Below are 27101 nucleotides of genomic sequence, written 5' to 3' on the forward strand. Positions count from 1 at the left end.
CATGACATATGGATTTTTCCGGGATGGGTTTTATTATTAGAAGCAGTAAATTGATCAGTTGAAATAGATATTGTAGTAGCAGTAGTAGATAACCCCAAATTGACACACAAGATTAAAGTTGAAAAAGTTTATTTAGATGGACATTCATCTAATTTCAAACGACATATTCTTTGAATATAATCACTTTATAATTACAAAATCATTTCACACCTTTAAAAGATGTGCACATGGTCACTGCATTGTGTTGTTTTCCCGTTACAGTGGAAAACATACAACATAATGAAGGCAGAAGAAAATATAGAAACTGAGCAATATTGGAAATGGAAAGAATGTGTGATTTGTAGTTGCACACAGATATGCTCTGTAGTTTACATTACATACTGTCATACATTAAGTTACTTCACTGCTCCTCTTTACAGTCCATTGCATTAAATAATCTAGTGAAGACATAAATAATATGTTAATCTTGTGCAATAATGTGCTTAGATCGTGTGCTGAAACTCAAAATTTGGTCATTTTCAAACCGTTGAGCTCAATCTTGATCTCATTTTCCACCTCTTTCTCTGCACACATCGCAGGGTTATCGTAGGCTTCTATCTGCCCCTCCTTGTTGACTCGTCCTGTATCTTCAACGGTGTTGCAGCATTTGCAGCAGCAGCAACATTTGGCAGTGATCATGCCCACCATTTTGTCCCAGGGTTCCAGAGAGTGAGCCCAAAGAGGAAGGAAGTCCCAAGAGCGCAAGGCTGCTGGCAGACACCCGGGCTTCCTCTTCTGCAGCACGTTGATGACGATGATGATGATGAGAAGGGCCACCAGAGGGCAGGTCACGCCCACGAGGACCTGCCATCCAGCCAGCGACAGACTGAAGACGAGGAGCGGCAGAAGGAAGAAGCAGAAGATGATGTAGACCGCAGCGAACCAGCGGTAGGAGGCCGTGATGTTGCCCAAGCCTTTGGCCAGTCGGATGGGGAATCGGGTGAATGGAATCGGATACCACAAAATGATGCCGGAGATGTTGAACAGGAAGTGGACGAGGGCGATCTGGAGAAGCCGTCAGTGCACTTAGTCATCATGCAGGTAAATCACCAAAAAGGCCTTGATTGTGAAATACTGTGTTTGTGTAGACGACCGACCTGCAGAGCGTTTGCCAATGTGTCTCCTGGACTGGCCATGGCTGCCAAGATGGCTGTTGTGGTAGTGCCAATATTGGAACCAAGAGACAATGGATAGGCTCGCTGTATGCTGATGACGCCAATACCTACAGGCATGTGCATAAGGCAGGCCATGAGAATTTCCACTTCAGCTGAACATGCTCGTACTCTGTTTTCTTCTTGTTTTGGTTTGTTTTCAATTGATAAGACCAATATGCAAATAATACAGGTAATACGTTTGCATTTGTTTTTCCATTGGATGGATGGATGGATGGATGGATGGATGGATGGATGGATGGCTGGATGGATGGATGGACGGACGGACGGACAGACGGACGGACGGATGGATGGATGGATGGATGGAAAAAAGGGCTTGCAATGGATGGATGGTTGGATGGATGGATTGATGGATGGATGGATGGATGGATGGATTGAAAAAGGGTTGGTGATGGATGGATGGATGGATGGATGGATGGATGGATGGATGGATGGATGGATGGATGGATGGACGGACGGACGGACGGACGGATGGATGGATGGATTGAAAAAGGGTTGGTGATGGATGGATGGATGGATGGATGGATGGACGGACGGACGGACGGACGGATTGAAAAAGGGTTGGTGATGGATGGATGATGGATGGATGGATGGATGGATGGATGAATGGATGGATGGAAAAAAGGGCTTGCAATGGATGGATGGTTGGATGGATGGATTGAAAAAGGGTTGGTGATGGATGGATGGATGGATGGATGGATGGATGGATTGAAAAAGGGTTGGTGATGGATGGATGGATGGATTGAAAAAGGGTTGGTGATGGATGGATGGATGGATGGATGGATGGATTGAAAAAGGGTTGGTGATGGATGGATGGATGGATGGATGGATGGATGGACGGACGGACGGACGGATGGATGGATTGAAAAAGGGTTGGTGATGGATGGATGGATGGATGGATGGACGGACGGACGGACGGACGGATGGATGGATGGATGGCTCGATGGACGGACGGACGGATGGACGGATGGATGGATGGATGGATGGATTGAAAAAGGGTTGGTGATGGATGGATGGATGGATGGATGGATGGATGGATGGACGGACGGACGGACGGACGGATGGATAGATGGATGGCTCGATGGACGGACGGACGGACGAACGGATGAGTGACCTCACCAACAAGCGGAGTGATAGCTGAGGTAAAAACCGAGCTGCTCTGCACGATGAATGTCATTCCAGCTCCAACTAAAATGGCGATGTATCCTGTGACCCACCCAAAGGGGAATGGGAAATCTGCACACATGCACATCCAGCGTTAGCATACGGGACCTTCACCAGACACATGGAACGCGTTGTACGAAGACGCGAGCGTCGCGCACCCACTCACCCGTGTTAAGTATTTTCTTGATGATCATGGCCACTTGCCCCTTGAGCATGGAGTTGAGCAGCTTGACTATCAGCAACAAGCATGAGCACAACACCAGCAGAGAGAGAGCCAGAAGGATCAGACCCACAGCCAGGTCGGACAAGTTCACGTCCACAAAAAAGTGATCACCTGACAACACATACATAGACACCATGTCAAGTACACACACACACACACACAAATGAAGTACTTTATGTCACGTCATACTCACATTTCTTGATGTTGTACGTCTGTGAAATGTTCTTGAGCGTGAACGTGTAGTTGCCGTCAAACCAGCACATTGAAGGAGACGTGCAGTTCTCTGGACCAGGAACGGTCACATTTACAGTGCTCTGAAAATCAGCCACAGTTTACCGTGTAGAAAGTGTTCAAAAGTTACAGTACACCTTCTTTTTTTTCTATTTTATGAATAATGTTTGATCCTACCATGTTGGTATACGTTTCACACCACTTCTTGATGAGACTTTTGTTCCGGGCTGCTGGATCTCCGGTGGCGATTTCGCTTAAGACAGATTTGTCCAGCTGTATCAGATGGAAACAGAAATGTGTAAAGTATTTGTAAAACTGACGATGCTAAATTGGCCACGGGTGTGAAAAACAAATCTTGAAAAATCTCAGGTTGATGTATCCCGTGTATGCTGCACACCTTTATAATGGCCTCTGTGAGGACATCAGTGATGACGTTCAACAGGTCGGGCGCTTCCCCGCTCTGGATCTGGAACGAGTCGATGATGAGCTTGGTGACCTCGTACAAGTAGCCTGTGGCGACCTCTAGAGGCAGCAGCACCAGGACCGACAGCCAGTTGAAGAAGTCGTGCACTGTGGCCCCTGCAAACGCCCTGGGCACAGTTGTAAAGATATTTAGATTAAAGCATAGTGGAATGAACTTTGCTCATTTGTATTGGTAGCAACAAACACTACTGTGTTATTAGCGTATCACTTATGACTACTGTGTCTGTTTTATGATACACCAAATGATTTATTGCAATAATAGCAACATTATCATGCGCCTTCAAATTCTGTTCAAACCGAACTATGACATTGGAATCTTTTGAGAAAGGAAGGGAACTTAAGTCATCCGTTTCATCAGGTGTGGGGAAAGTGGGAATCTATTTACAATAAGCAGCCATTTTAGTTATTATAAGCCGTATTTCCGATTTGCAGGGGTCTTACGTTTTCCCTGTCTTTGGGTTCAAAGAGTATGAAATGGTTTGTGCAGCGGCGTAACATTATGCTGTCACGTGGCATGCTCAGCTGTAAACAATCAGTGTCATTAGCTGATGAAAACAGCTCCTTTTGAGTGTTAAAGCAACACTAGGTGGTGTTATATTTTAACACTTGTGTTGACTAAAAATTACATTTAAAAAATTACATTTCAACAAAGAATGTAGCACTTTCGAAAGGGTTGTTTAACTACATTTGGTGTGAACCAATTATAGTTTTGAAGCGTTAAATTTCACGCTGTAGGTGTTGAATTGACACTGCTGATTTTGCTGTGTACATGCTGTTTTTTTATTACATTTTTTTTTTTATTTATGGCCTCAAAGTGTTTTACATACAAATATTTGTTGAAAGCCCCCGCATATTAGTGCTTAGCTATTTAAGAAATGTTGCAGTTTTTCTATTATCTCTTTTTAAACGTTTATATTTTTTTTATCTTATAATAGATATTATTTATTACCTTATATTTTTGTTTGTATATATTATTATTATTATTATTATTATTATTATTATACCTATCACCTATACTTATTATTTTATATTATCCATTTTCTTGACCGCTCATTCCTCACAAGGGTCGCGGGGGGTGCTGGAGCCTATCTCAGCTGGCTATGGGCAGTAGGCAGGGTACACCCTGAACTGGTCGCCAACCAATCACAGTATTATCTTATATTATTCTATTATTTCTTGCCAGATGAAAAGGGAAAACTCTAGCCCTACATAAATAGGCAAATAGAAGTAACTTTCTTGTATGTTGACTAGGGCTGTAACGATATCCAAACATCACGATACGATTTTATCACAATATGAAGGTCATGATTGATTCTGCTTCCTGACTCTGATTGAGAAGGACGCAACTTATCGCTCTGCGATTCACTCCCTGCGGCGCAGCTGTAACAACAACTCTTTTGTTTTTACAACATGCCTAGTGGGAAAAGAACGGAAGAAATTGAGGAGCTAAAGGCTATTATCCAAAAAATGGATAAAACCATAAAGGAATCAAACCAGAAACTGATGGAAGAGGTGATACAACTGCGGGATCTGGTTCAAGCCCAGAAGGAGGAGATGAAAAAGAAAGACCTGCAAATTGTCATCTTGCAGGAACAGGTAGATGAGCTTGATCAAAAATCTCGTATCAACGATGTCATTATCACCGGCATTAAAGTCAGGCCGCGCACGTATGCACAAGCCGCGGCCAGAAGAAGTGATGAGGATTCTGATTTAAATCCTGACAATGAATCAGTGGAGCAACAGGTGATAACCAAACTTCGGGAATTTGAAATAATGGTGGAAGCGCAGCATATCCAAGAGTGTTACACACTTCCATCTGGAGGGAGAAAACCACCAATGGTCTTCATGAAACTTACTGACAGAAAAAGCAAGATCGCACTCCTCAAGCAAGGCCCAAAACTGAAAGGCAAGAATGTCTTTCTAAATGAAAACCTGACCAAAAAGAATTCTGAAATCGCAAGAAAGGCACGTCAACTGAAGAAAGACGGGAAAATTATGGCAACTTGGACCGCCAACTGCAAAGTCCTCATCAAGACACAAGGGAGCTCACCAGAGGAGATTAAAACCAGGGTTATCAAGAGATTGCAGGAGCTGGAAGTCTACGACAATTAATCATGTCTCAAAAAGTTGACCCCATATCACCAAACTACACAGACTTAGATGATCAATTTGTGGAATATGCCTTGAACGATCCAAATGGAATATTTGACCCTGACAAAAACTTCTACAACAACAAAGCGGACAAGTGCCACTATTATACTGATGAACAATTCAACAAATCAATCAATCTCATTGGTAAGCTCTCAATAATTCATTTCAACAAACTTTGGACATATTAAAGAATACCTGCAGAGGTTCAACAATAAAATAAATATTATTGCAATCTCAGAAACATGGATGAAAGAAAACAAGGACTTGGATATTGATTTACCTGGATATAATATGGTATGTACAAATCGAATTGGTAAAGGAGGTGGAGGGGTGGCCTTGTTTGTGGATTGCAACATTAAGTTTGATATTCTGCATAATATGTCGATACAGGTTGACAATCTCATGGAATGTATTACGATTGAAATTAATGTGATAAAAGGTAAAAATATAATTGTAAGCTGTATCTATCGCACACCGGACTCTAAGGTGGAAATGTTTACCGAATGTATACAAAAACGTTTGTCAACAATCCACAACAAACAAATATTCTTTTGTGGTGACATGAATATAGATCTGTTAAACCCCAACAAAAACATACATATTGAAGACTTCACTGATATAATGTATTCACGAGGTCTGCATCCATTAATTACATGTCCTACAAGAATTACGACCCATAGTGCTACTCTAATAGATAATATCTATACAAATATTTTGTTAAATGAAATCAATAGTGGTATACTGATTAATGATATAACGGATCATCTTCCAATATTTGCTAATTATTCATGGTATCAAAATGGTATTAGACAAGTACAAGCTATGCTGAGTGCTGAGAATAAGGACGCTCTGCTCCAAAAACTTTCGACAAACCAGTATGGATCTAATTAGCTGGTCTCTAAGTGCGTTTGACAAAATCTTTTCTACGATGAGACCTGAACCTACTCAGCGTTCATGTCCAAGTGGAACTCACATGTCTGGATATGCTGAAGATTCCTGGGCTAAGTGGAGACCATTGTGTCTGACCAGTCTGGATTTGGAGGACGTGGAAGATTTGTACCTGCTTGCTGTGCTGGTGGTTATGCTGATGCTGCTTGGGATTGGATTCCACTGGCTGTTTCGTACGCGACGAAAAATGTCTGATCGCCAGAAGAATGCAGAGGAAATGGCTGCGGCCACCCTGAGAGCCATCACTGGCGTGAAATTTTATCATCTCTGCTGATTCTTAACTATTACTGCTTGATTTTATGTGTCCTAGTTTAGTATGGGGGCGGGAATTTATCAGCTTTATGCTTCTTCCTGCCAGCCCTTTTTCTTTTCGGTTATTATATGTCAAAATTGTATGATGAAATGTTTGATTGTCACAATTGCTGTCCGAAAGGAAAAATGAATAAATAAATCAATCAATGATACAATAATTATTACAATATTGTCGGGGGGGGTTGGCAATATTTCAAAAAGGTCACAATATTGTAAAAAAAAAAAGAAAAAAAAGAGCTCATACCAAAAAAAGCACAATATTGTGCTTTTCTACATAATAGCAATGCATATAAACCATCTACAACTTCTAATAATAATAACAAGGCGCTTACTTGCTAGTGCACGCACACATTTGAGTTCCTCCACATATTGATGCTTCACGAGCATATTACGTTCCCCTTCATCTGACAATTAGCACAGATTTTAAACGTAGAAGGCCAAAACATCCCTAATGAAAATTAAATTGCAATAATAAACTAGCCACCAGAGGGTTCTAGAACTGTCAGTGTACGTTATAATGGGAACACTATTGGAAACCATGGACCATCTGTCAAGTTGTCTATCGAACAAATGTTGAGACTTTTTAGAAGAGCTTCTCCAAGGTTTTGTTTTTGGAATTGCATGGGGGCCAAATCAGATATTCTGACCGACTGCTCTCATGCCAACGTTTCCCACCTCCTGCATTAGTTACCTGCGAAAGACACTGCGGTCACCAGCCTGCGTCATGGCAACCAGGGTGTTGGTGACAGAGGTTCCGATGTTGGTGCCCATGATGATTGGAACAGCCAGCTGGACTGTTAGCACTACCACAAAAAAAACAAAAAAACATGCTTGGTCACTAATCACATCATGTATGTGTCACGTCACGTGTGTTGGCACTCACATCCAGACGACACCATGCTGACAACAATGGAGGACGAAGTGGACGAACTCTGAACCAACAAAGTGACCAGGACGCCAATGACCAGACCCGCCAGAGGGTTGGACAAGACAACATTGTCCTGGAAAATGTCGCCTGCTGCTTTACCTGCACGGACGAGGTGAATAAAATGAGTTTTTTGTTGTTGTTGTCCAAATGCACCATTAGTGACATGTCAGACTTTCGTACGCTCACCTCCAACGAGCTGGAAAGCTGAACTGAGGATGTCGAGGGAGCAGATGAACATGTAGAGGAGCCCCAGCAGCACAGCCAGTTTCACCACTGCAACCAACACCCGCAGCACCTTCCCCTTGGTGTCCAAAGCTGACATAATACATAAGATGAAATTGTCATTTCCATCATTTTATGATTAATATTGATGCAGATATAGCTGCAATATCCATGAGGGGTGTGCATCTTTCCAACAAAAGGCGATTCAATACTTATTTTATACATGGGGCGTGTTAAAACATGAGCTTTGGTCTGCACTCAGATTTAACATGAAATGATAACCTTTTATCAGCATTTTTATATTGTGCTTATTATCAATTTGTCATTATGATACCAAATCTGTTTGGAAAACACACCCAACATACACTGCAGTTTTATTTATGGCATAATGACAAACTGTATGCTGACAGTAGCGTAATCATAATATGTTTGTTGGGCTCATCGAGCAGTGGGCTAACGCCTCATTTTGGAATCTTGTCATTCAATATCACTTTTGTGAATATGTGCATTAAAATTCCTCCTCACCGGACCATGGCACCCCCGTGTCTTTCAGCTCAGGCAGGTCCCAAGGGTCTTCCTCCTCTGGCTGCCCATCCACCAGCGCCAGGGTTGAGTGTCCAAGACTTCCATTTTGCTCTATTTTCACATTTACAAGATGTTATTGTGACATCATAGCTTCTTTGCGCAACAAATGTGACATTTAAAAACTTACTTTTGCTGTCATTTCTTTCATTGCGATCCTCCGCAAGCTGAAATGATCGTATTCATTTGTAATAATGCCAATATGCTAGCTGGTGTTGCAAATTATTAAATAATAGTCAATATTCTAATTTTAAGCAGTTCCAAAACACACATCAATTGAACGACTATCACACATTTACCCACTCACATGCCACAAGGTATTGATTCGAGAGTCACGTGTTGTCGTTGCAGCCGCAGTAAAATTCCATTAGTACAAGACAATGACACGGAAATGAAGCTCAATTGATTTCATGTTTTTTTTTTCAATGTTACATCCACACACAGTCATCTTAATTCATTTTTATATTCATTTAAATATTTGAATTCTCTCAGCAGTTTGGTCTTTAAATGTTTGTGCTAATGCATCAAAAATACATTTGGATATTGTCTAATGATGTTACTAGGTAGCTCATATTTATTTTGTATCTTCATGATTGGTAGTTCCAGTAAGAAATTTTTTGAAAGCTGTATATATATTTTTTAATATTAAAAGTTGGTTAGACATATTTTGCGGTAATTTCTGGCAACTGTAGAATAACAAAAAATTATTATATTTTTCCAAAATATAAATGATTTTCAAATAAAACCTGCAACATGAATAATATGAATCGTAATGTCCTCACCCCAGGTGGCTTGAGTGCATCCATGTTGCCTGTCTGCTGCCTTGTGTCAAATGCTGCATCCACACAGGTGGAGTGTGAAGGTAAAGGCGGGTCGCCAAATGTTTTCAGCTTAGCTAGGAGCTCCCACAGATAAAATGAACACACCTCGCTGGTCCCTCACAAATTTCTTGTAATCTCTGCGGTGACGCGTGTTGCAATCCAACTCACATTGTTGTACTGACTGACTATCCTAATGCGTGTGAGTGTGGATCATTGTAGCACACTATTGATCTTCTTAATAGAGCTAACCATTGGTCAACATCACAGTGTGCTACTTTTAGATTTTTACATGGGGAAACAACAGGTGCACTTATGAATTCTATGTAGATTTTAATATTAAATTTATTGTTCTCATCCAGTTGCTTGATCTCTTTCACTTCATGAACATTATAGCTGTGCAAAAATATTCACATATTTTCATCTTGAAGTGGTTGAAAACGAGCGGTTTATTTATAATGTTCTTGTCAACTGATTTGTTTTTAATCTTTTGTAATGTTACATTGCTTTAAATCATACAGCAACTTTAGGAAAACAATTGGTGTGGGTTGTCTGCTTTATTTGGCCTTTTTGGGTTGCACTTGCACAAAGTTCTTTGTCATTTCCAAACAAACACAGTGTAACAGCGACATCTAGGTGCCATACTATGGTATTTGGGGGGGGGAATCATGCCCAAAAAAAAAAAAAAAAAGGACTAATAATAAATCTTTCTCCCGTAGTTTAATATAAAGTACAAGCGTAAAATTGTGTCACATGCATTTACAAAAATATTTCAATTTTGTAACTTGGTTTATTCACTGTGGGGCACACCTCCACAAATGTCACCTTTTCATTTCCGGGTTACGTCACAGTCAGCGATGACATTGTAGCGAGCAGTGCTGCAGTACACACACCAGTTCTATTGTAGTGTTTCATTTTTCTACTATTTTCTACTATTTAACATGCATTGAAGACTAGCAAACGTGCAATTGTGAATTTGTCACCATGTCGTCCACTACCGCGGGTTTTAATGAGCAGCGGAAGCGTCAAGGAGCACAGGTTAGCTGCACGCCGATAAACACAACCCGACCGTCGCATGTGTTAAAGCGTTTAGCCAGCTAGCTACGGGGACGGTCTGAAGTAACTAGATTAAAAATGTCTGTGGTTGCTCCCCCGCAGTCACCCTTGGGCACAGACTACATCCCCACGGAGGAGGAGCTGAGGGTGTTCAAGGAATGCAACGAAGAAAGCTTTTGGTACAGGTGTAAGTTAGCAACTATAGCCTCACTCTAATTATTTAGTGGAATAGACATACATAAGTCGAACTAGTACAAATACTTGGGTTAAAAAAAAAAAAACACCTATAATTAAAGTAAATAAGTACAAACTTTAAAAATGTGCTTGTTTGTAACAGGGGGAAAAAAAACTTTTCAATTATATATAATAACCGTTTAGAAAAGAAAATATTTTCCCTTATTGTTTATACTAAAAAGACAAATAATTACATTACTTTTTTTTTTTTTAAACTAAGACCAATTAGCCTTGCTTGACTTTTAAGCTATCAAAACATGGTCTCATAAGCTTTGTTGATTGTATGAAATAACTAAATAAATAAAATACTTTATTTCTCATGGCACTTTGAGAGAAAAACACCTCCAACAGTAAAAAAAAAAAAAATGGCAATTACAAAAATAATGACTAAAAAATAATATTAAGCAAGAAAATATACAGTGGTGCCTTTATGGGTGACATGCCCAAGTTTTTCAAGATACGAACGATAATTTCCATCATTTCAACCATGATTTGGATGATGATGATGATGATGATTATTATTATTATTATTAGTAGTAGTAGTAGTAGTATTTTTGTTTTGCCCTGTGAGGGTGAAGTTGTTATACAAGTGCTGTATGGTAGCAGAAAATTCAATTTAACTACAAAACAAAAGCAGCAGTTTGACAAATAGTGAACAATTCAAGAGGCTTCAAGCAGTTTAATGCCACTACAGTTGAAGTTCACTGTCAAACATAAAAAAAAAAAAAAAGGTTTACACATCACACATTTTAAACTTCTGCATTATGCTATGCATTATGAGAGTCTGGTTAGCTTAAAGGGGAAGGGGGGGGGGGGTGTATTTGATTATATGCACCCTCACTACTCAACTCAACTTTATATATTGTCCATAATTACATTTAATAACATGTTGCTTCCCTCGCAGCTGTGCCATTTTCTATAGTGAGCATGGCCGTCACTCAAGCTCTGGTTGCCAGAGGTAAGCCCACATAGTAACATATGCAACATAAAAGGATAGCCGTCATAATAAATTCCGCCCCCCTCTCGTTTCCTTTTAGGGTCTCTCTCTGCTTCTCCAAGGTTTGGAGCTTTTCCCAAAGTGGTCTGTAAGTTTGAATACACGATGGTATAAACATTTTGTTGTTGAACACAAATGCAACCGATTTCTTCAAATGGTTCACACTGTGTGTGTCCTTTGTTGTGTCTCCCAGTTGCTGGCTTCTGTGGCTACCTGGCAGGGAAGATGTCTTACCTGAAGGTATGTCAAGAGAAGTTCAAGAGGCTAGACAACTCTCGTCTGGGAGAAGCCCTGAGACAGAGGACGGGACTGTCGTCACAGCTGTATGTAGTAGCGCCACCACCAAAAAATAAACAAACAGCAAGCACACCCCAGATAGTTTGTGATTCTCTTGTCTAGACCTGGAGGTGCTCAGTCAGAACTGAGTGATCCAGACCATCAAAACTATGACGCCATGTTCCAGCCAGCAGAGACGCCAGCTTCCACCATGGAGCATGGATATGGATTTAATCCAGAAGCGCCTGTTCCCACACGGAGAACAGACGACTTTAGTGTACCAGGTAACAACTGCTCCATTGTTGGGACTACAACATACATTGGAGTATTTTTATTTATTTTTTAAACAAGAGTTGATAACCACCTTCTGTGTCAAACTATCATCTCCAGCTCAGTCCTATGAGGAAGAAAACGAACCCAAGAGAAAGTCCATCCTCTATGAGGACCTGCGGGTGAAAAATCGAGAGAACTACGAGGTCACACTCACCCAGAAGGCAGATTCGATGCTCAAAACCTCCAATGAAAAGGGGCCAGAAAGACCAACAAAAAGTGGTAAAGATAAAATAATCCTTAAGGTTTTGTTTTTTAATGAAAAAGTTTAATTAATTTCTCTTCGTTTCAGCGAAGAAGAATATCTACGGAGACACCTGGGAAGAATAAATATTTTTGTGTAAAAATGTGCTTCACCGATCTTATGACACAAGGTGTTATCTTTGCTAAAGATTCAATTAAACCAAAGTGCGTCAAATGTTCTCTTTATCAATGATTTAATCTTATTTCACTCAAAAGCGGAATACATAAAAATACACTTTCTCCGATGTAGGATCGATATTGATGTATTTGAGCATGTGATCTGAGTAGCAATGCTTCACTGTACGAAAAGCTATCGACTTTTTTTTAACTCATATTTAGTTCTAATTTTTTTTTTGAAGGAGTGTACGACAGTTGTGGGTGTATTTTTATAATCATAAGAGTCCTGAATCTGCTCCAGTTTGATTAAAAAGGAAAAAAAAAAAACACCATCCATCTCACAATTGATTAAAATAGTTTTATTTACATGAACATTTCTCTATGTTTATGGTGTAAAAGAGAAAAAAGGTAACTATATTTGGCCGTGACTGTGAATTTGCTGGCAGCTTTGTCCATGACTTGTCCTGCCAAGACTCGATGCAGAGGCCTGAGGATTAGATAAGGGTGCAGGTCCAGACACTGCAATGCTAGGGTTCGACCAACCTTCGTGCATCGTAACTGAGCCACTGACCGCGACGTTGGCGCATGATGCCGGCGCGTAGACCTGCACTGGGTAGGATCCTGGTGTTGGGTTGATTTGAGGGAGGAGTGTTTTCCTCCTGTCCTCTGTGGAAGCTGGGACAAACACCACCATGCTGATGCTCCTCAGTAAGCGGAAAGGTAGCGTTTTCTCCACAATGCCCGCCCCGGCCTCCGAGACGTCCGCGAAGGAGAACCATCCTCTTCCGTGCGACCATCCGATGAGAGTGGCGATGATGCTGCAGGGGAGCACCGTGTGAGGAATGACTGAGCTGGTGATGAGGACAAACACCCATGGGAGAGCCATGGCGGGGAAGGTGACTCCGCAGAGAAATGCTTTGGCCATTTTTGTGTGTGTGGTGGTGAGGGCCACACAAGCAAGGGCCATTGGTACCAGGTCCTCTGTGGGTCCACTGCCATTGCTCTCCTGCAGGAGATCCAGAAAGGCGTACAGCAAGCCTGTCATGGTGGACATCAGGATGCACACAAACAGGAAGCGAACAGTGCCAAAGCCTTTCTCCAAACTGCCACCGAGGAACACAATGGTGCAGATGCTGAGGAGCAGCTGAGTGGGGGTTCTGTGGTAGAAAGGGTACGTGAAGAGTGTGTGCACATGCCCTTTGACAAAAACACTCGCCCCTACACTGAGGCTCCCCTCAGAGAAGTCCAAGAAGGTTTGGAGGCCATACACTGCACAAGACGTGAGGGCAATGAGGAGCATCCCACTCGTAATGACAGGAACGGCATCTTTGAAAACTTGTAGGAGCGTCCGTAAATGACCCGTGCTCATCTTTTGGTCGTGGGGTTCTAAACGGGAGTAAAAACTAACCGGTTTGATCGAACAAGTGGTCTGGAAATGAGCACAGAAACCCGGAAGTACGGTTATTAATGTTTACAGATAAACGGATCATCGCATCTAGGTTTCACATTATTGTTCAATTAAAAAATACCAATAATTGTATATGTAATTACGTAAAAAATTTAAAATAATACTATGGCCACAGCATGACACGAATGCTAGCTGTTCTCGCAGTCCAACTACCAGTGTCTGGAAGAATTATTCGGTTATGCTTTTCAGAATAAGACATCCGGTACGGGCTCAACCCTCATGTCGCATTCATTGACTTGTCTGAATGTGCTATGATAGCAGAGTAAGTGGATTGTTTTCATAATCCGCAGTGTGCTAACTTTTTTTCGTCAGAACACCTACTAAAAATTTTACAAAACTCACTTCCACTTCAAGTGTATGTTGTTTTATTTTGAAAATACCACACGCAGTCCCGACTAATTTTTATTTTGGCATTTCCTACACTGGTTACGGAGAGCGGAGCCTGCAGTAAAACTAGTGTTTGGTCGGCAATCTTGGTGTTTGTTTGTGTCTCGATGTTAAATTTTGTGGTTGTTTCTCCTCTTTGAGGGTGGGGGGTGGTGGTGGTGGTGGGGGGGGGGGGGGTGCATTAAAAAAAACAAGACGAGAAAAGTTGTTTAAAAGTACTTCCGGTTGAGCCTTTCAATGTAAGAGAACCATCCATCCATTTCTTGACCGCTTATTCCTCACAAGTGTCGCGAGGGTGTTGGAGCCTATCCCAGCTGGCTTTGGGCAGTAGATAATATGTTAAATTAATTTAAGAAATAGGTCGCCTTTCATATGGGGGGAGGCATTTACGGTCAGGCATTTGAAATCAAAGTAAGTAACCAGTAGTTAGAATGCTGAATTCAGTACATTTACATAAGGATTTACACTGGCTCCCAGTAGAGCTGTAGAATTGATTTTAAAGTTCTGCTACTCGTCTATAAATCACTAAATGGTTTTGGTCCTGAATATATCCAAGAAATGCTGATTGAGTACAAACCCAGCATGGCTCTGAGATCTACAGACTTGGGCCAACTAGTGGAACCCAGAGTTCGAAGCAAACATGGTGAAGCTGCATTTAGCTGTTATGCTGCACACAGATGGAATAGGCTGCCAACAGAAGTGAAGTCAGCCCCGAGTGTAAATGCTTTTAAATCCAGGTTAAAAACTTTGCTTTTTTCTTATACCTTTGATTAGGGACTTTTAAACAGCTTTAATTAAGTTTTTTTTCCTTTTTAATTATTTTTATGATTATTTTAAACTTCCTTATGTTAAATGTATTAAAGTTTGTTGAATAATGTTTTAAGATTGTTAGTGTGTTCTTTTTAGTAAATTCTGTAACCTATTTTCATTTATTTTTCTTCCTCTGAATGTTAATTACTGTTTCTTGATGCTTATGTGTTGTCTTTCCTTGTGTAAAGCACATTGAGTTGCCTTGTGTATGAAATGTGCTATACAAATAAACTTGCCTTGCCTTGCCTTACATACATACAGAATGAATACATACATACAGAATACAGTACACTTTGCTTAGGAAAAAAAAATCAATTTACTGTAATTTTATTGTGCAGTAGATTTTATTTTCTAGCCAAATTACACTGATACATAGAAATTGACATTTTACGTTTATGTTGCATTAGTAAAAAAATAAAAATAAATTGTCTTTGTATGTATATAGGCAAGAACAAGACACCAGTTTCAGACACTGCATCTGAAGAAAAGAAAAAAAGTTTGGAGCAACCGAATGATCTATACAAAAGTGCGATTCTCCCCCACCCCCAGTTCTGTTCTGTAGTAATGTTCTGTCGCCTCGCTCTTCCGGTGTCGTATGGCGACTGCAGCGGATGTTGATATTTTGTTTGCTAGACTGCCGCTTAGAGATGTGAACTATCGTCTTCGGGACAGCTCGCTTTTGAATTTGTCCTCGCTTTTGTCAATTTCGCAATCGGAGGGCAGCCGCTTCCCGGTGAGCTCAGCTGCACCGCATCCGTCGCGGTGGCATCTCCACCGGGGAGCGCGGCGCTTCGCCTCCGGGCCGTGCGTGCGATGATGGAGGACTTTGACGAAATCTACGAGGAAGAGGAGGAGGAAGAAGAGGACGAGGACAGGGCCGCGGAGGAGCAGCTCCTCAAGTACGCACCCGACCCGGTGGTGGTGCGAGGCTCCGGACACGTCACCGTGTAAGTGGCCGACAATGTCGGCTGGCATGGGGGGGAGAGTTCAAACGTTGACGCGTGACGATACGCGAGTGTGGTGAGGGACTGCTAACCGGATGCTAACTGATTAGCAGCCGTCTGTGTAAGACCTTAGCCTGTTAGCTTCTCTGTTAGCCGCCAGCTAACATTGAGAGTTTAAACATCATTTACATATTTCTGTCGTTTTTTAAGAACATGATTCATCTTATATGTCCGCTTCCTGTTTGTTTATACTAATGTCAAGCAGTTAAAAGTGTCCTGTCTTGACTTTTGTTTCACACTTTGCAACCACCTTTGCATGGTTGGTGATACGCTTACACTGAATTTAATCCTTCTGATTTTACCGTTGGGCGATCTCTTCGCATTAAAACCCATCTTAATCTGACATGACTATTTAAAACAAAAAAGAAAAGAAAAACACCCAAGAGGTGAATTAAAGACGGGGTGTTGATGAAGTCTAGTTATAAGTTAACAAATGTATTGAATAGGACAAAATAATAAATAAAACTTATAAAAGCACATAATTTAAAAACATTCAACCGTCATACACGTATAAGAAGTTAACTACTCCATCTAATAATAAAACACTAACTTGATGATTCTGCTTTTTATGAAGAGTTTCTGTAAACAGTAAACATCCACTATTAATCAAAGATATGCTGCCTTGCAGAGTTTTCTGACACCATGAATGATGTTTCTGAATTTTGAGCGATTCAAAAGTGGCAGAATTCCTCATTGAACGGAATTGTTTGACTTAATTAATTTATTTATTTTTACTTCTAATTGTATAGTAGTTGTTTACAGCAACATTCTGATGTCCCCTGAATTCCACAGGTTTGGACTTAGCAACAAATTTGAATCCGAGTTTCCTTCAGCGCTAACAGGGAAGGTGAGTATTGATGTAAAATGCATCGTTTGATAAGTATTCTTATTTCCATTGTTGCACCATAATCAACGCGCGCGTCTCATCGCCCTGTCAGGTGGCACCCGAGGAGTTCAAAGCGAGCATCAACCGCGTGAACAGCTGTCTGAAGAAGACACTGCCGGTGAACGTGCGCTGGCTCCTGTGCGGCTGCCTGTGCTGCTGCTGCACGCTCGGCTTCAGTTTGTGGCCTGTGATTTGCCTCAGCAAGCGGGTAATGCATCCCCGCAGCACACCCAAACGGCACCCAAAAGTGCACGCCGGTCTCACCGAGGCGCACTTGCATTTGTTGTCTTCCAGACAAGAAGATCTATAGAGAAACTTCTAGAGTGGGAGAACAGCCGACTGTACCACAAGGTGTGTAGATGATATTTTTCATTAACATATAATCTCACATTTTTATGTCGACATCCTTTCATTGTTTCATTACAAAAATATTGACATTAAAGGCAGAGATAATTTATCCCAACTTCAGTCCAACTTTTATACTTAGCCCTTTTTTTTTTAAATTCTAATATTTTATGAAGTGATTGTTTTTCAAATATGCCCTGGTAATTATGGAAAACATAATTATGTAACTCCCAAAACTCAACTTTAAAAGAACTACCAGAAAATATATTAGTTAAACAAAATACTGTATATTAAAATCGCACTAAATGAAAATAAATATCGTGTTCTTGCTGTACACGCATTGGCCTCTTAGGGGCAGTGTGGCACTATGCAAGCATGAGCTACACACATAGAGATGAAGAAGAACATTGCGAGTATTGTTATATTATTTGGCTATATGTCACTGAATATTCATTATTCAAGGAACTCTCTCTTTGGGAATTTGATGCTGATTTTCCATTAGTCTGTCAATTGAATTTTGCATTGACTGTTAGCATTAGCAAAAGCAACAGGAATTAGCAAACACACGGCGCTGTTAGGCACGGTAATCGGTTTTCTTCTATTGTGTTTTTGTGATCTTGAGAAGCCAAACGCGCAATCACGGTTTAATTTTCATTAATTGCCCAGCCCTAATTTCAACTCAGTTCTCATTTGTCTTAATAATAATAATAATAATAATAATAATAATAATAATAATAATAATACAGGTACAGCGGCATCTGTTGTTTCCTCCTTGTTATTTACAACCATCAAAAATTAGCCGCTAAGCTAGGAGGGAGGAATCCACCACTGTCTGATGTCATCAATGGGCATTAATGGTCTGCTCTGGTGTACTGTATTAATATATCTATTTTTTTTTATCGGTTTTCAGCTGTGTTTGCATTGGAGACTGAACAAAAGAAAGTGTGAATCCAACAACATGATGGAATATGTAAGTGATGTGTATTGTTATTACTGTCCAATGAAAAGCATACAAAAGAGCATACTTGGAAGTTAAGTGACTTCTTAAAGGCGCAGTTTAACATGCTCAACTTGTCATGAAAAGATTGTGAATCAAAATTGCAATTATCTGTCAGTAGAATCGCAACTTAATCTTTTGTTGAAATCACTGAAAGCCCTTCTTACAATTTTGACCACTGAATATGCTTTTCATGAGTCAGCAATGCATCAAGTTATTTTTTCTTACACAAACTGAAGATAGTCAAGTTGACTTCAAAGTAACTCTTTTTCTTGTCGCTACCAGGTAATCCTAATAGAATTCCTACCCAAGGTCCCCATCTTCAGACCCGACTAGCCGATCTTGACAGCCGTCGCCATCCGAGCTGCCGACGAACTTTCCTCCAGAATCACTCGCAAGTTGTTGTTTTTTTTGTTTGTTGTTGTTTACAGGGCAACAATTGCCCTTCTTCGCCTTTTGGTTTACAAGTCCAACATCCTAACGAGTGAATTGGGGCAAGTCGGCAAGCTCCCGCGGCGGTTTGGATTTCAGGACTGGCGCAGGAAACGGGAATCTCCGAACATTCTTTCTCCCGCACGTTTCCGGACTGGAGCCCAGCGTGAGTGACCATGACGACGGGAACACTGTTGGAAGCGTTGGCTAGCGTGGAGCCACCAAATACACCCCAGTGCTTTGGAAGACGGGAAGCTTCGAAGGTGTAGCAGGAAGCAGCAGACATCCTCGTGGTCGCCTTTCATCACGTCGGCGCGCTTCACTGTGCGTTGCCTGAACACACGGACAATCACACAGTCGTGACTGCACTCCACATTCGGGGACTGCATATGCTCCGCCCTGAGTTACCATGGCAACAAGGAGGGAGGCCAATAGTGACGAAGGGATGTTTTTTTTTTTTATTTGTTTTTTCTTTAACCTTTTTGGTCAAAGCAATGGTGTGGACAAACTTTGTGACATCACATCACAGATCTTTTTTTTTTTTTTTTTTTTGGCAGCCTTCTGTTTTGTTTTGTTTTTTTCCAATTCCTCTTTTGCCAAATATGTCTTAATTTCTCTTTTTTTGTTTTGTTTGTTTGTTTGTTTTGAGTGTGTGTGACATGTTGCAATAGGGCGGAACCTCCAAAGTCGTACGCTTGTCAAATTTTAGTTGTGCAAGGATTTTCTTACACTTAACTGCCATATAGGACTGAAGATAAGTTAACTGTAAAAGAAAAATACAATAAAATATTCACCCTTTGGATAATACCTTACAGACTAAGACTACATTTATAAATACTAAAGGGCATGTCACCCTTTTGTTTTTTGTCTTTTTTTCTCAGAAAAAAAAGGATTTGTTTTTGTTTAATTCGATCTTTTTATGTGTTTTTCACATGACAAAAACAAAAAGAGTGACTTCTAAAGTGAACGCAATGCGTCTGTGAAGAATATCATTGACTGCTTTCCATATGTCTCACCAGTTAAAAAGCAAAACATGGAGGAGGATTGGTTAACATCTGGGGGGGGGGGAATGCAGTTCAATTGTATATTTTGATTTCCTTTTCGACTTTGGAGCTTCCAACTGCTTTTAGTGCGTAGTCGTGTGTCAACTGTAAAAGCACAGTATGGATGTGTTCCTTCATATGGCCTTATCCTTGTTACTTTCTAACCCTGAGGGAGGTTTACAGCTGTGAGTGTGGCCCAGATGAGAAAATAAAATTATTAAATGTGGCTAAACTCGATAATAAGCTGCTTGTCGTCAGTTGTAGTTTACAACTCAGCGTAGATTCCCGCAGCTGTCATTTTGATTTCATTACATTTTGGAAATGTCCCACATTGAAGATCGTGGCTGTTACCATTCAAACGTTTAGCAAGACGTCCTGCTTACACGTTCGGTGACGAGGTACTTGCTAGTTAATGAAGGTTTACTTTTGACAAGCATTTGGCTCCATTTTCCAGGTAATGGACAAAAAATAATAATGAGATTGTATTAGTCGACAATGAATTCCACACAGTTCTACAGGGTTAGGTTAATTTTTCATTGATGCCCATCTCTACTTGGAACTAAGCAGTGTGTGGATGTGGGTCACACTCAGGGGATTATCATCGATCATTAACAAAAATGTAGCACAGTCAGGGTATTCTCTATGGTTATACCGCAGTACTTGAATATTTGTTTTGTAGTGTATTATCCCCGACCCTTTCCCTTCCAGCTGTTCCACTTTAATGAAAGAAGTAAACACATACCACCACTTTGTGTTGTTTTATATCTACCGCATCACATTCACTATTCGTTGCCCACATATGTAGTTTTTGGTTGTTGTTTTTTACATTGTTTAGTTAGAAATGAAATAAGACAATAAGTGTTGTATTATGGAGGGGAGTCAATTTTCACGTTTTTGTTGATTTTTTTTCTAAATGACTGAAATAGAGATGTCAGCTCGTCATAAGTTTTACATCAAAGAAAATCTATTTTTTGAAAACTAGTTTACAAAAAAGTGCAATATTGCAATGCTATTAAAAGTAAAGGCCATTTGCAATTTTGGTACACATTTGATCAAGAACTATGACAGGACGTGGATGATATTTCTTTAGTGGACCAAGAAAATTATGTGGCGGGCCCTGGACCTTGAATTTGACACTTGTCATGGAACATTCTAATCAATATTTACACTACCTGATATGCATGTTTGAAGAAAACTATATCAACCTTGACACGTTCACTTCCAGCTAAATTTCACATCCAACTCATAATGTAACCAAGAGGTGAATTAATTTTAGCTTAACTGTATGTCATTATGAGGTCATGACCGAACTATATGTCGTTGTTTTTGAGGCGCTAATATGCAGATATTTATGCAGCGTGGACACATGATGGTGTCGTATGCAAATGTTCTCTCTTGATCTTAGACTGTGATTTTCAATTCTGCACAGACTTTTCTTATAATTTTGTTTGTGTGTGTGTCTGTGTGTGTTTTGGAGAGAAATATGTATGATACATAATAAACTACCAGGAAAACAGGCCACATCTTCCTTTGTAAAGTAAGTTTGGGTTGATCTGAAATATTGGGAAAACTAACTACAACAATCTCATAAGAGAAGATCAGATGAAAAGGCAATTAAGGCACATCGCGCATTGTAAAAACAAACAAACAAAAACAAAAAGGTCAAAATGTTAGGAACAGATAGTAGACCAATGTGGCTATATTAATTGGTCATATCAATTATATTGTTGATAAATGCAAAAAACAACTTGTAATTATTTTTATTGACTGAATTCAGACTGGGTCAACATGCTCTTCACATTGCCTATTGCTGTTGTTGTTTTATAAAATCAACAATCGTCTTGATTCCACTTTCACTGAGGAGCAGCTTGCCCAATAGTTTCATATACTGTATTCTGGGTCGGCTTGATCGAGGACAGATCAATGGACCCGATGTCTTTTGAAGCTAATTCATCTGGACAAAAACCTGGCAAAAAAAAGGGCAGTATCACTTAAATATAATTAATAGCTAACAGATTGAACGCTAATAGTTTGTTTTCTAGCTGGTTAAGCTTTCTAGCCCCGCAGATAAAGAAGAAATATAGAAAATTGAAATATAGATAAATGAAATCGAGAGGCCTCCACATAGGCTACTAATTAAAATAATAATCAAATAAAAAGGCAAATGTTCTCACCTTCATCTGGGTCCAGGATGGAGGGTGAGGGTAAGTTCAGACATGCCGCCTGCCTCTTAAATTCCTCCATCTCGGCACTTGTCACGTTGGCTCTCTTGGCTGGTAAACACAAGCAAAAGTCAGCACGTGTTTCACTTTCATCACAACAAACGTTTTTTTAAACAACTCTTAAATATTATTCAAAAAGTTAACACTAGATGGCGGACATGACTTAGTTTCGAGTACACTGGTCAATTCTGAATCACAACAAAACCGGTGGCAGCAAAAACAGGTGGCAAAAAAGGGCTCACCCCCAAAATTTTTGGCCTGCCTTTGATGTACCCTTTTGCTCCTTTTGCCACGTTTTCACACTCCTTATTTATTTCACTAGGTGATGCCTATTGGAGCCTATGTGGCTTATCAGTAGTTTCATGTATCATCCCGTCAAGTGATTTAATTTTTTTGATTTTGAAATTGTTTTCACTTTTTGTTGTTCGTCTTACTCAGAAGCTGCATGCCCCTGTACGCGCTTTCTCCAATGGTATAATTGGACAGAAGAAGGAGGCAATCAGGGCAGCTGGTGGTCAGGAGAACCTCAGTAGCAGGGATTGGTCGCTCTAATTCAAACACACAAAAGTCACAGTGCTTGTTTGCAGTTAGCGCAAAGCCAAAACATGATCGATGTGAATGTTGACAGTTCACCCATGTGGAGAGTGTTGTTGACCAAGGTCACCTTAGAAATGATACGGTGACACAGGCCCAAACTAAAACAAAAAAAAAACACACATATAGAACACATTCAGGTTATTCAAAATATAAAACCAAACACGGGTCAAATTTACTGTACATTTTCTTGACTTGAAACACATAGAAGGAGTCACTCTCATTGGCAAAGTAGATTTTCCCCCATAGGTTGTCCGCAAGCATCTTCGTCAAATCTTTGGATCGTGGCATGTTGGTGCTTTCTGCCACGTACCTCCACACACCCACAAACTGCAGCATATGACATTCGCACACAATGTGTCATGTCCATTGACTCATGGAGAAGCGCGTCTTACCTTTTTGCGACTCTCGATTTGCAACTGCCGGGTCAACGCGCCACAGTCGGTCACAGGAGCCGCGAGGCCCGCTGGCAGAAGCGCCACAGCGAGAATTAAGAAGAGCATTGTGGCTCACTGAGTCGATTTATGTGGAGATGTTGGAGTTGCTCGAACCACAATGATCAACAACATCTGCTCTCGGCTCTATAAAAGCACATATCAAAGTTCAACACTTTGTTTACACGTTTTGTAATGTGTTTTGTTGGCGCCAAAATGTCTAAACCAGTGGTGGCAAACATACGGGGTCTAATTCATTGTTGTTGCTAATTTTGTCCACAGGAGGGCGCACTGACAACTACTTAAATGACGTGAAATTTGTCTGTTAGGCCTTCAACTAATATACACAAGCGTCAGCAACATGTTTTTTTTAATAAATTTGAAATGCTCTAAAATGCTGCTACTCGGGTTCTGACTAGAACTATATATCCCATCACTCTCGCAGCCTAGATACAGGCAAATACACGGAGGAGCGCCAAAACAATGCCTTCGTGAGCCATCAATCAACCGCCTCAGATCGGCCATCTCTGATCCGACGACTCTGGCAAAGTTTCACACATGTTCAGCTGCTCGGCTTCTGAAGACAAATCACAGAGGCTGTCTCCCCCGTGATCGATTATCATCTGGACTCTCATCGTTGTCCTTTGTTTTATTTTGTTTTTTTCTTAACAGTGTGATTTACAGGACAAATGGCTGCTCGCCGCAATAGAAATCTCACGTTTAGCAACAAAGACAAAACTGTTTAACACTTCATACAGTCGCAGGACAACCAAAACCAAACCAAAATATAATTTTTTTTTTAATCAGTAATGCAAAAATACCACTAGCACTAATATTAATAATAATAATAATAATTATTATTATTATTATTATTATTATTATTAATAATAATAATAATAAAAATTCACATTTGGGAATTCCACTTTATCTAGATTTTTTTAGTTGACGATCTCAGACGATTCGATCTCGATTCGATCTTTGACGATTCGATCATGATTTGATCTTTGACGATTCGATCTTTCACGGTTCGATCTTTGACAATTCGATCACGATTTGATCTTTGACGATTCGATTTTTGCCGATTCGATTTTTTTGCCGATTCGATTTATATATATATATATATATATATATATATATATATATATATATATATATATATATATATATAAATATAGGGTGTTTAAAAAAAACGATTCTGCGATATATCGCGATACTACATCGCGCGATTCTCGAATCGATTAAATAATCGGCAGAATCGATTTTTTTTTTTTTTAGGATTCACACCTTGAGCATGGAAGAATGTTATATGAACGGAACATTAAGCCTTAATATTTTATTTTAATGCTGTTCAAACATGAAACAGATTACAACCTCTATAAGACTGAAATTTCAGATAAATAAATAATACATTTTCATATAAATCTTACACTCTACAAGCTTACTGATTAGTATTTTCTAAATTTGAATGAAAAAAAATCGCAACAATCGACTTATAAATTCGTATCGGGATTAATCGGTATCGAATCGAATCGTGACCTGTGAATCGTGATACAAATCGAATCGTCAGGTACTAGGCAATTCACACCCCTAATATATATATATATATATATATATATATATATATATATATATATATATATATATATATATATATATATATATATATATATATATATATATATATATAAAAAAAAAGAGAAGATGAGTCTCACCAAGATCGGAACGGCTAAAGATATCATCCTCTTCAATAACTAAAATAGTTTTAGAAGACAGCGTTATATATTAGATTCTGTAAAAAATAAAAAAAATATATAAAACTCATACAGTCTATAAACTATGAAAAGCAGTATCATACTGAAAAAATGTTTGCAATAGCTGATGATATGAGGCAATAATTGCTTGCAAAAGTAAACAATGAATGTGGCTAATTGGCTATTAATATGAACATGATTTTGGTCACATAAATTACATTGTTGATAAATACAAAGTAAAAAAAAAAAAGTTTGTATAATTTTTATTGACGGAATTCAGATTGGGTCAACATGGCCTCTTCACATGTTGTTGTGTTTTGTTTTTTGTTTTTGTTTTTTTTACTTTCCAACCAAGTCCATAACCATCTGGATTCCACTTCGACTGTTGAGCATCTTGTCCAATCGAATCATATATTCTGTGTTGGATGCATCAATAATGGAGGTCAGATCAGTGGTCTTGGCGTCTTTTGATGCTGATTCATCTGAACACAGACCTGGCACACACAAAAAAAAAAAAAAAGTGAGAGGCCAACATATCATACTAATTTAAAAAAAAAAAAAAAAAGACAAATGTTCTCACCTTTGTCTGAATCAAACATGACAGGTGAGGGTAAGTTCAGACATGCCACCTGCCTCTTAAATTCCTCCATCTCAGCACTTGTCACCTTGGGTCTCCTGGCTGGTAAACACAAGCGAAAGTCAGCATGTGTTGTACTTTCATCACTTTTCTTTACTCATCTCCCCTCAAGTTAATTTTTGACACCTGTAAAATACCAAGTAGTTATTTTTGGTATAGCTTAAACATGAGACAACCGTACATGTCAGCATGTGTTTTTTTTTAATGTATTTATTTGTTATTATTTTTACCTTTTTGCTTTGCTACAGTGTTTGAAGTGCAAAACACAAAAACTAATAAACACCACAGCTGCTACGTATTTGAGCTATCCGTAGTTTAATGTAGCAGCCCATCAAAGTGATTACAAATTTTTGAACATGGTTGCCCACTTTGTTGTTTGTCTTACTCAGAAACTGCACGCCCCTGTAGGTGCTTTCTCCAAAGCTATAATTGGACAGAAGAATTAGGCAGTCAGGGCAGCTGGTCGTCAGGAGAACCTCAGTGGCAGCGATGGGACGCTCTAACGCAAACACACAAAAGACACAATGTTTGTTTTTGTTTGTGCAACTAAAGTAAACAAAAAAAAAGAGAGAGAGAAAGATCAATGTGAGTGTTGACAGTTCACCCGTGCGGAGAGTGTCATTGACCAAGGTCACCTTAGAAGTGACACTGAAGCAACGGCCCAACCTTTAAAAAAAAAAAGAAAAAAAAAAGACAAACCAAAAAAGAATAAACCACACGCGTTCATAACAGAACACATTCATGTTATTCATTATGTAAAATCAAACAGCAGCAAAATTGACTGTACATTTTTTGGACTTGAAACACAAAGAAGGAGTCGCTCTCATTGGCAGGGTAGTTTTTCCCCCAGACGTTGTCCACAAGCATCTTCGTCAAAACTTTGGATCCTGGCATGTTGGTGCTTTCTGCCAGGTACGTCCACACGCCCAAGAACTACAGTACGCGGCGGAAGGATCATTTGCGCATAATGCATCATGTGCATTGACTCAACATCTTACCTGGTCGCGAGTTTGGATTTGCAACTGCTGGGTCAACGCGTCACAGTCGGTCACAGGAGCCGAGAGGCCCGCTGGCAGAAGCGCCACAGCGAGAATTAAGAAAAGCATTGTGGCTCGGTAAGTCGATTTACGTGGAGATGTTGGAGCTGCTCTTACTACAATGATCACAACATCTGCTCTCAGCTCTTATAACCTCAAAGCATGTATCAAAGTTCAACACTTTGTTTACACATGTTTTGTAATCTCTTTTGAGATGTTGGGGAAAGTTGACCCTAAACCTGTAAACTGTTCAGGATTTATCCTTCGATTAAAATACACAACTGTCAACAACAGATTTTTTTTTTTTCTCTCTCAATTTGAAATGCTCCAAAATTCTGCTGCTGCGAGTTCTGACTTGAACGACAGTTACGAATGTAACTATGGTTCTTGATTCTTGACTACAAGTTGATTTGTAAAAAAATTAAAATAAAAATAAAAATAAAAAAATAAAAAGGGGTTACATTTGACCAATCCAGCTTGTAGTTAATTTTAATAACGAACAGGTTTAAAGTTAATAAAAGCTGGCTA

At 39.8% G+C, this 27101-nt stretch overlaps 6 protein-coding genes across 10 annotated transcripts; 2 read left to right on the forward strand and 4 right to left on the reverse strand.

Moving 5' to 3' along the window:
* Window positions 1-112: 112 nt before the first annotated feature.
* On the reverse strand, window positions 113-18876 carry LOC144020199 (sodium-dependent phosphate transport protein 2B-like). Of its 3 annotated transcripts, none has more exons than XM_077523428.1 (13): window positions 18731-18876; window positions 8586-8622; window positions 8399-8509; window positions 7838-7966; window positions 7607-7750; window positions 7415-7526; window positions 3227-3419; window positions 3007-3102; window positions 2792-2912; window positions 2542-2709; window positions 2331-2447; window positions 1137-1261; window positions 113-1044 (listed from the first exon to the last, which is right to left on the reverse strand). In XM_077523428.1, exons 4-13 carry the CDS (start codon window positions 7887-7889, stop codon window positions 502-504), a joined length of 1671 nt encoding a protein of 556 aa, XP_077379554.1. In that variant the 5' UTR covers window positions 7890-7966; window positions 8399-8509; window positions 8586-8622; window positions 18731-18876; the 3' UTR covers window positions 113-501. The 3 variants fall into 3 exon arrangements, with proteins under 3 accessions (XP_077379554.1, XP_077379551.1, XP_077379553.1); XM_077523425.1 differs by lacking the exon at window positions 18731-18876 and adding an exon at window positions 9238-12722; XM_077523427.1 differs by lacking the exon at window positions 8586-8622 and having other exon boundaries at window positions 18731-18867.
* On the forward strand, window positions 10094-12584 carry LOC144020201 (OCIA domain-containing protein 1). The gene is made up of 8 exons (XM_077523430.1): window positions 10094-10311; window positions 10432-10516; window positions 11468-11521; window positions 11601-11648; window positions 11754-11883; window positions 11960-12120; window positions 12227-12388; window positions 12459-12584. The coding sequence occupies exons 1-8, from the start codon at window positions 10258-10260 to the stop codon at window positions 12494-12496; spliced, it is 732 nt and encodes a 243-aa protein (XP_077379556.1). The 5' UTR covers window positions 10094-10257; the 3' UTR covers window positions 12497-12584.
* On the reverse strand, window positions 12865-14352 carry rhbdd2 (rhomboid domain containing 2). The gene has a single exon (XM_077523429.1). It carries the CDS (start codon window positions 13893-13895, stop codon window positions 12939-12941), a length of 957 nt encoding a protein of 318 aa, XP_077379555.1. The 5' UTR covers window positions 13896-14352; the 3' UTR covers window positions 12865-12938.
* On the forward strand, window positions 15755-20645 carry LOC144020204 (cysteine-rich hydrophobic domain-containing protein 2). The gene is made up of 6 exons (XM_077523436.1): window positions 15755-16138; window positions 16988-17042; window positions 17134-17289; window positions 17376-17432; window positions 18337-18396; window positions 18709-20645. Exons 1-6 carry the CDS (start codon window positions 16005-16007, stop codon window positions 18757-18759), a joined length of 513 nt encoding a protein of 170 aa, XP_077379562.1. The 5' UTR covers window positions 15755-16004; the 3' UTR covers window positions 18760-20645.
* Window positions 19041-25003, reverse strand: LOC144020203 (uncharacterized). 3 transcript variants are annotated; one of them, XM_077523433.1, is made up of 7 exons: window positions 24861-25003; window positions 23110-23295; window positions 22899-23044; window positions 22754-22815; window positions 22555-22668; window positions 22073-22171; window positions 21644-21864 (listed from the first exon to the last, which is right to left on the reverse strand). In XM_077523433.1, the coding sequence occupies exons 2-7, from the start codon at window positions 23215-23217 to the stop codon at window positions 21752-21754; spliced, it is 642 nt and encodes a 213-aa protein (XP_077379559.1). In that variant the 5' UTR covers window positions 23218-23295; window positions 24861-25003; the 3' UTR covers window positions 21644-21751. The 3 variants fall into 3 exon arrangements, with proteins under 3 accessions (XP_077379560.1, XP_077379559.1, XP_077379558.1); XM_077523434.1 differs by lacking the exons at window positions 21644-21864; window positions 24861-25003 and adding an exon at window positions 19041-19188 and having other exon boundaries at window positions 23110-23971; XM_077523432.1 differs by lacking the exon at window positions 24861-25003 and having other exon boundaries at window positions 23110-23972.
* Window positions 25004-25146: 143 nt separating this feature from the next.
* On the reverse strand, window positions 25147-26714 carry LOC144020202 (uncharacterized). Its single transcript, XM_077523431.1, has 6 exons — window positions 26535-26714; window positions 26324-26469; window positions 26141-26202; window positions 25922-26035; window positions 25480-25578; window positions 25147-25393 (listed from the first exon to the last, which is right to left on the reverse strand). Exons 1-6 carry the CDS (start codon window positions 26640-26642, stop codon window positions 25239-25241), a joined length of 684 nt encoding a protein of 227 aa, XP_077379557.1. The 5' UTR covers window positions 26643-26714; the 3' UTR covers window positions 25147-25238.
* Window positions 26715-27101: the final 387 nt, after the last annotated feature.

Source organism: Festucalex cinctus, chromosome 6 (genome assembly GCF_051991245.1).
Source record: "Festucalex cinctus isolate MCC-2025b chromosome 6, RoL_Fcin_1.0, whole genome shotgun sequence".
In the NCBI taxonomy this organism is placed as follows: Eukaryota; Metazoa; Chordata; class Actinopteri; order Syngnathiformes; family Syngnathidae; genus Festucalex; species Festucalex cinctus.

What these genes read in the sequence shown, in the direction of transcription:
- LOC144020199 (XM_077523425.1), bottom strand. Translation starts at nt 9,261, where the DNA reads ATGGATGCACTCAAGCCACCTGGG. An exon ending in TCACAGAGGCCATTATAAAG is followed by an intron (nt 3,103 to 3,226) that starts GTGTGCAGCATA and finishes CATCTGATACAG; the next exon opens with CTGGACAAATCTGTCTTAAG. An exon ending in AGCTATCACTCCGCTTGTTG is followed by an intron (nt 1,262 to 2,330) that starts GTGAGGTCACTC and finishes ACATGCCTGTAG; the next exon opens with GTATTGGCGTCATCAGCATA.
- LOC144020201 (XM_077523430.1), top strand. Translation starts at nt 10,258, where the DNA reads ATGTCGTCCACTACCGCGGGTTTTAATGAGCAGCGGAAGCGTCAAGGA. An exon ending in GGAAGCGTCAAGGAGCACAG is followed by an intron (nt 10,312 to 10,431) that starts GTTAGCTGCACG and finishes GCTCCCCCGCAG; the next exon opens with TCACCCTTGGGCACAGACTA. An exon ending in AGAAAGCTTTTGGTACAGGT is followed by an intron (nt 10,517 to 11,467) that starts GTAAGTTAGCAA and finishes CTTCCCTCGCAG; the next exon opens with CTGTGCCATTTTCTATAGTG.
- rhbdd2 (XM_077523429.1), bottom strand. Translation starts at nt 13,895, where the DNA reads ATGAGCACGGGTCATTTACGGACGCTCCTACAAGTTTTCAAAGATGCC.
- LOC144020204 (XM_077523436.1), top strand. Translation starts at nt 16,005, where the DNA reads ATGATGGAGGACTTTGACGAAATCTACGAGGAAGAGGAGGAGGAAGAA. An exon ending in CTTCAGCGCTAACAGGGAAG is followed by an intron (nt 17,043 to 17,133) that starts GTGAGTATTGAT and finishes TCGCCCTGTCAG; the next exon opens with GTGGCACCCGAGGAGTTCAA. An exon ending in ACAGCCGACTGTACCACAAG is followed by an intron (nt 17,433 to 18,336) that starts GTGTGTAGATGA and finishes ATCGGTTTTCAG; the next exon opens with CTGTGTTTGCATTGGAGACT.
- LOC144020203 (XM_077523433.1), bottom strand. Translation starts at nt 23,217, where the DNA reads ATGCTCTTCTTAATTCTCGCTGTGGCGCTTCTGCCAGCGGGCCTCGCG. An exon ending in AAATCGAGAGTCGCAAAAAG is followed by an intron (nt 23,045 to 23,109) that starts GTAAGACGCGCT and finishes CATATGCTGCAG; the next exon opens with TTTGTGGGTGTGTGGAGGTA. An exon ending in CATCCTGGACCCAGATGAAG is followed by an intron (nt 21,865 to 22,072) that starts GTGAGAACATTT and finishes TTTTTTTGCCAG; the next exon opens with GTTTTTGTCCAGATGAATTA.
- LOC144020202 (XM_077523431.1), bottom strand. Translation starts at nt 26,642, where the DNA reads ATGCTTTTCTTAATTCTCGCTGTGGCGCTTCTGCCAGCGGGCCTCTCG. An exon ending in AAATCCAAACTCGCGACCAG is followed by an intron (nt 26,470 to 26,534) that starts GTAAGATGTTGA and finishes CGCGTACTGTAG; the next exon opens with TTCTTGGGCGTGTGGACGTA. An exon ending in GTGTTTCAAGTCCAAAAAAT is followed by an intron (nt 26,203 to 26,323) that starts GTACAGTCAATT and finishes TTTTTTTTAAAG; the next exon opens with GTTGGGCCGTTGCTTCAGTG.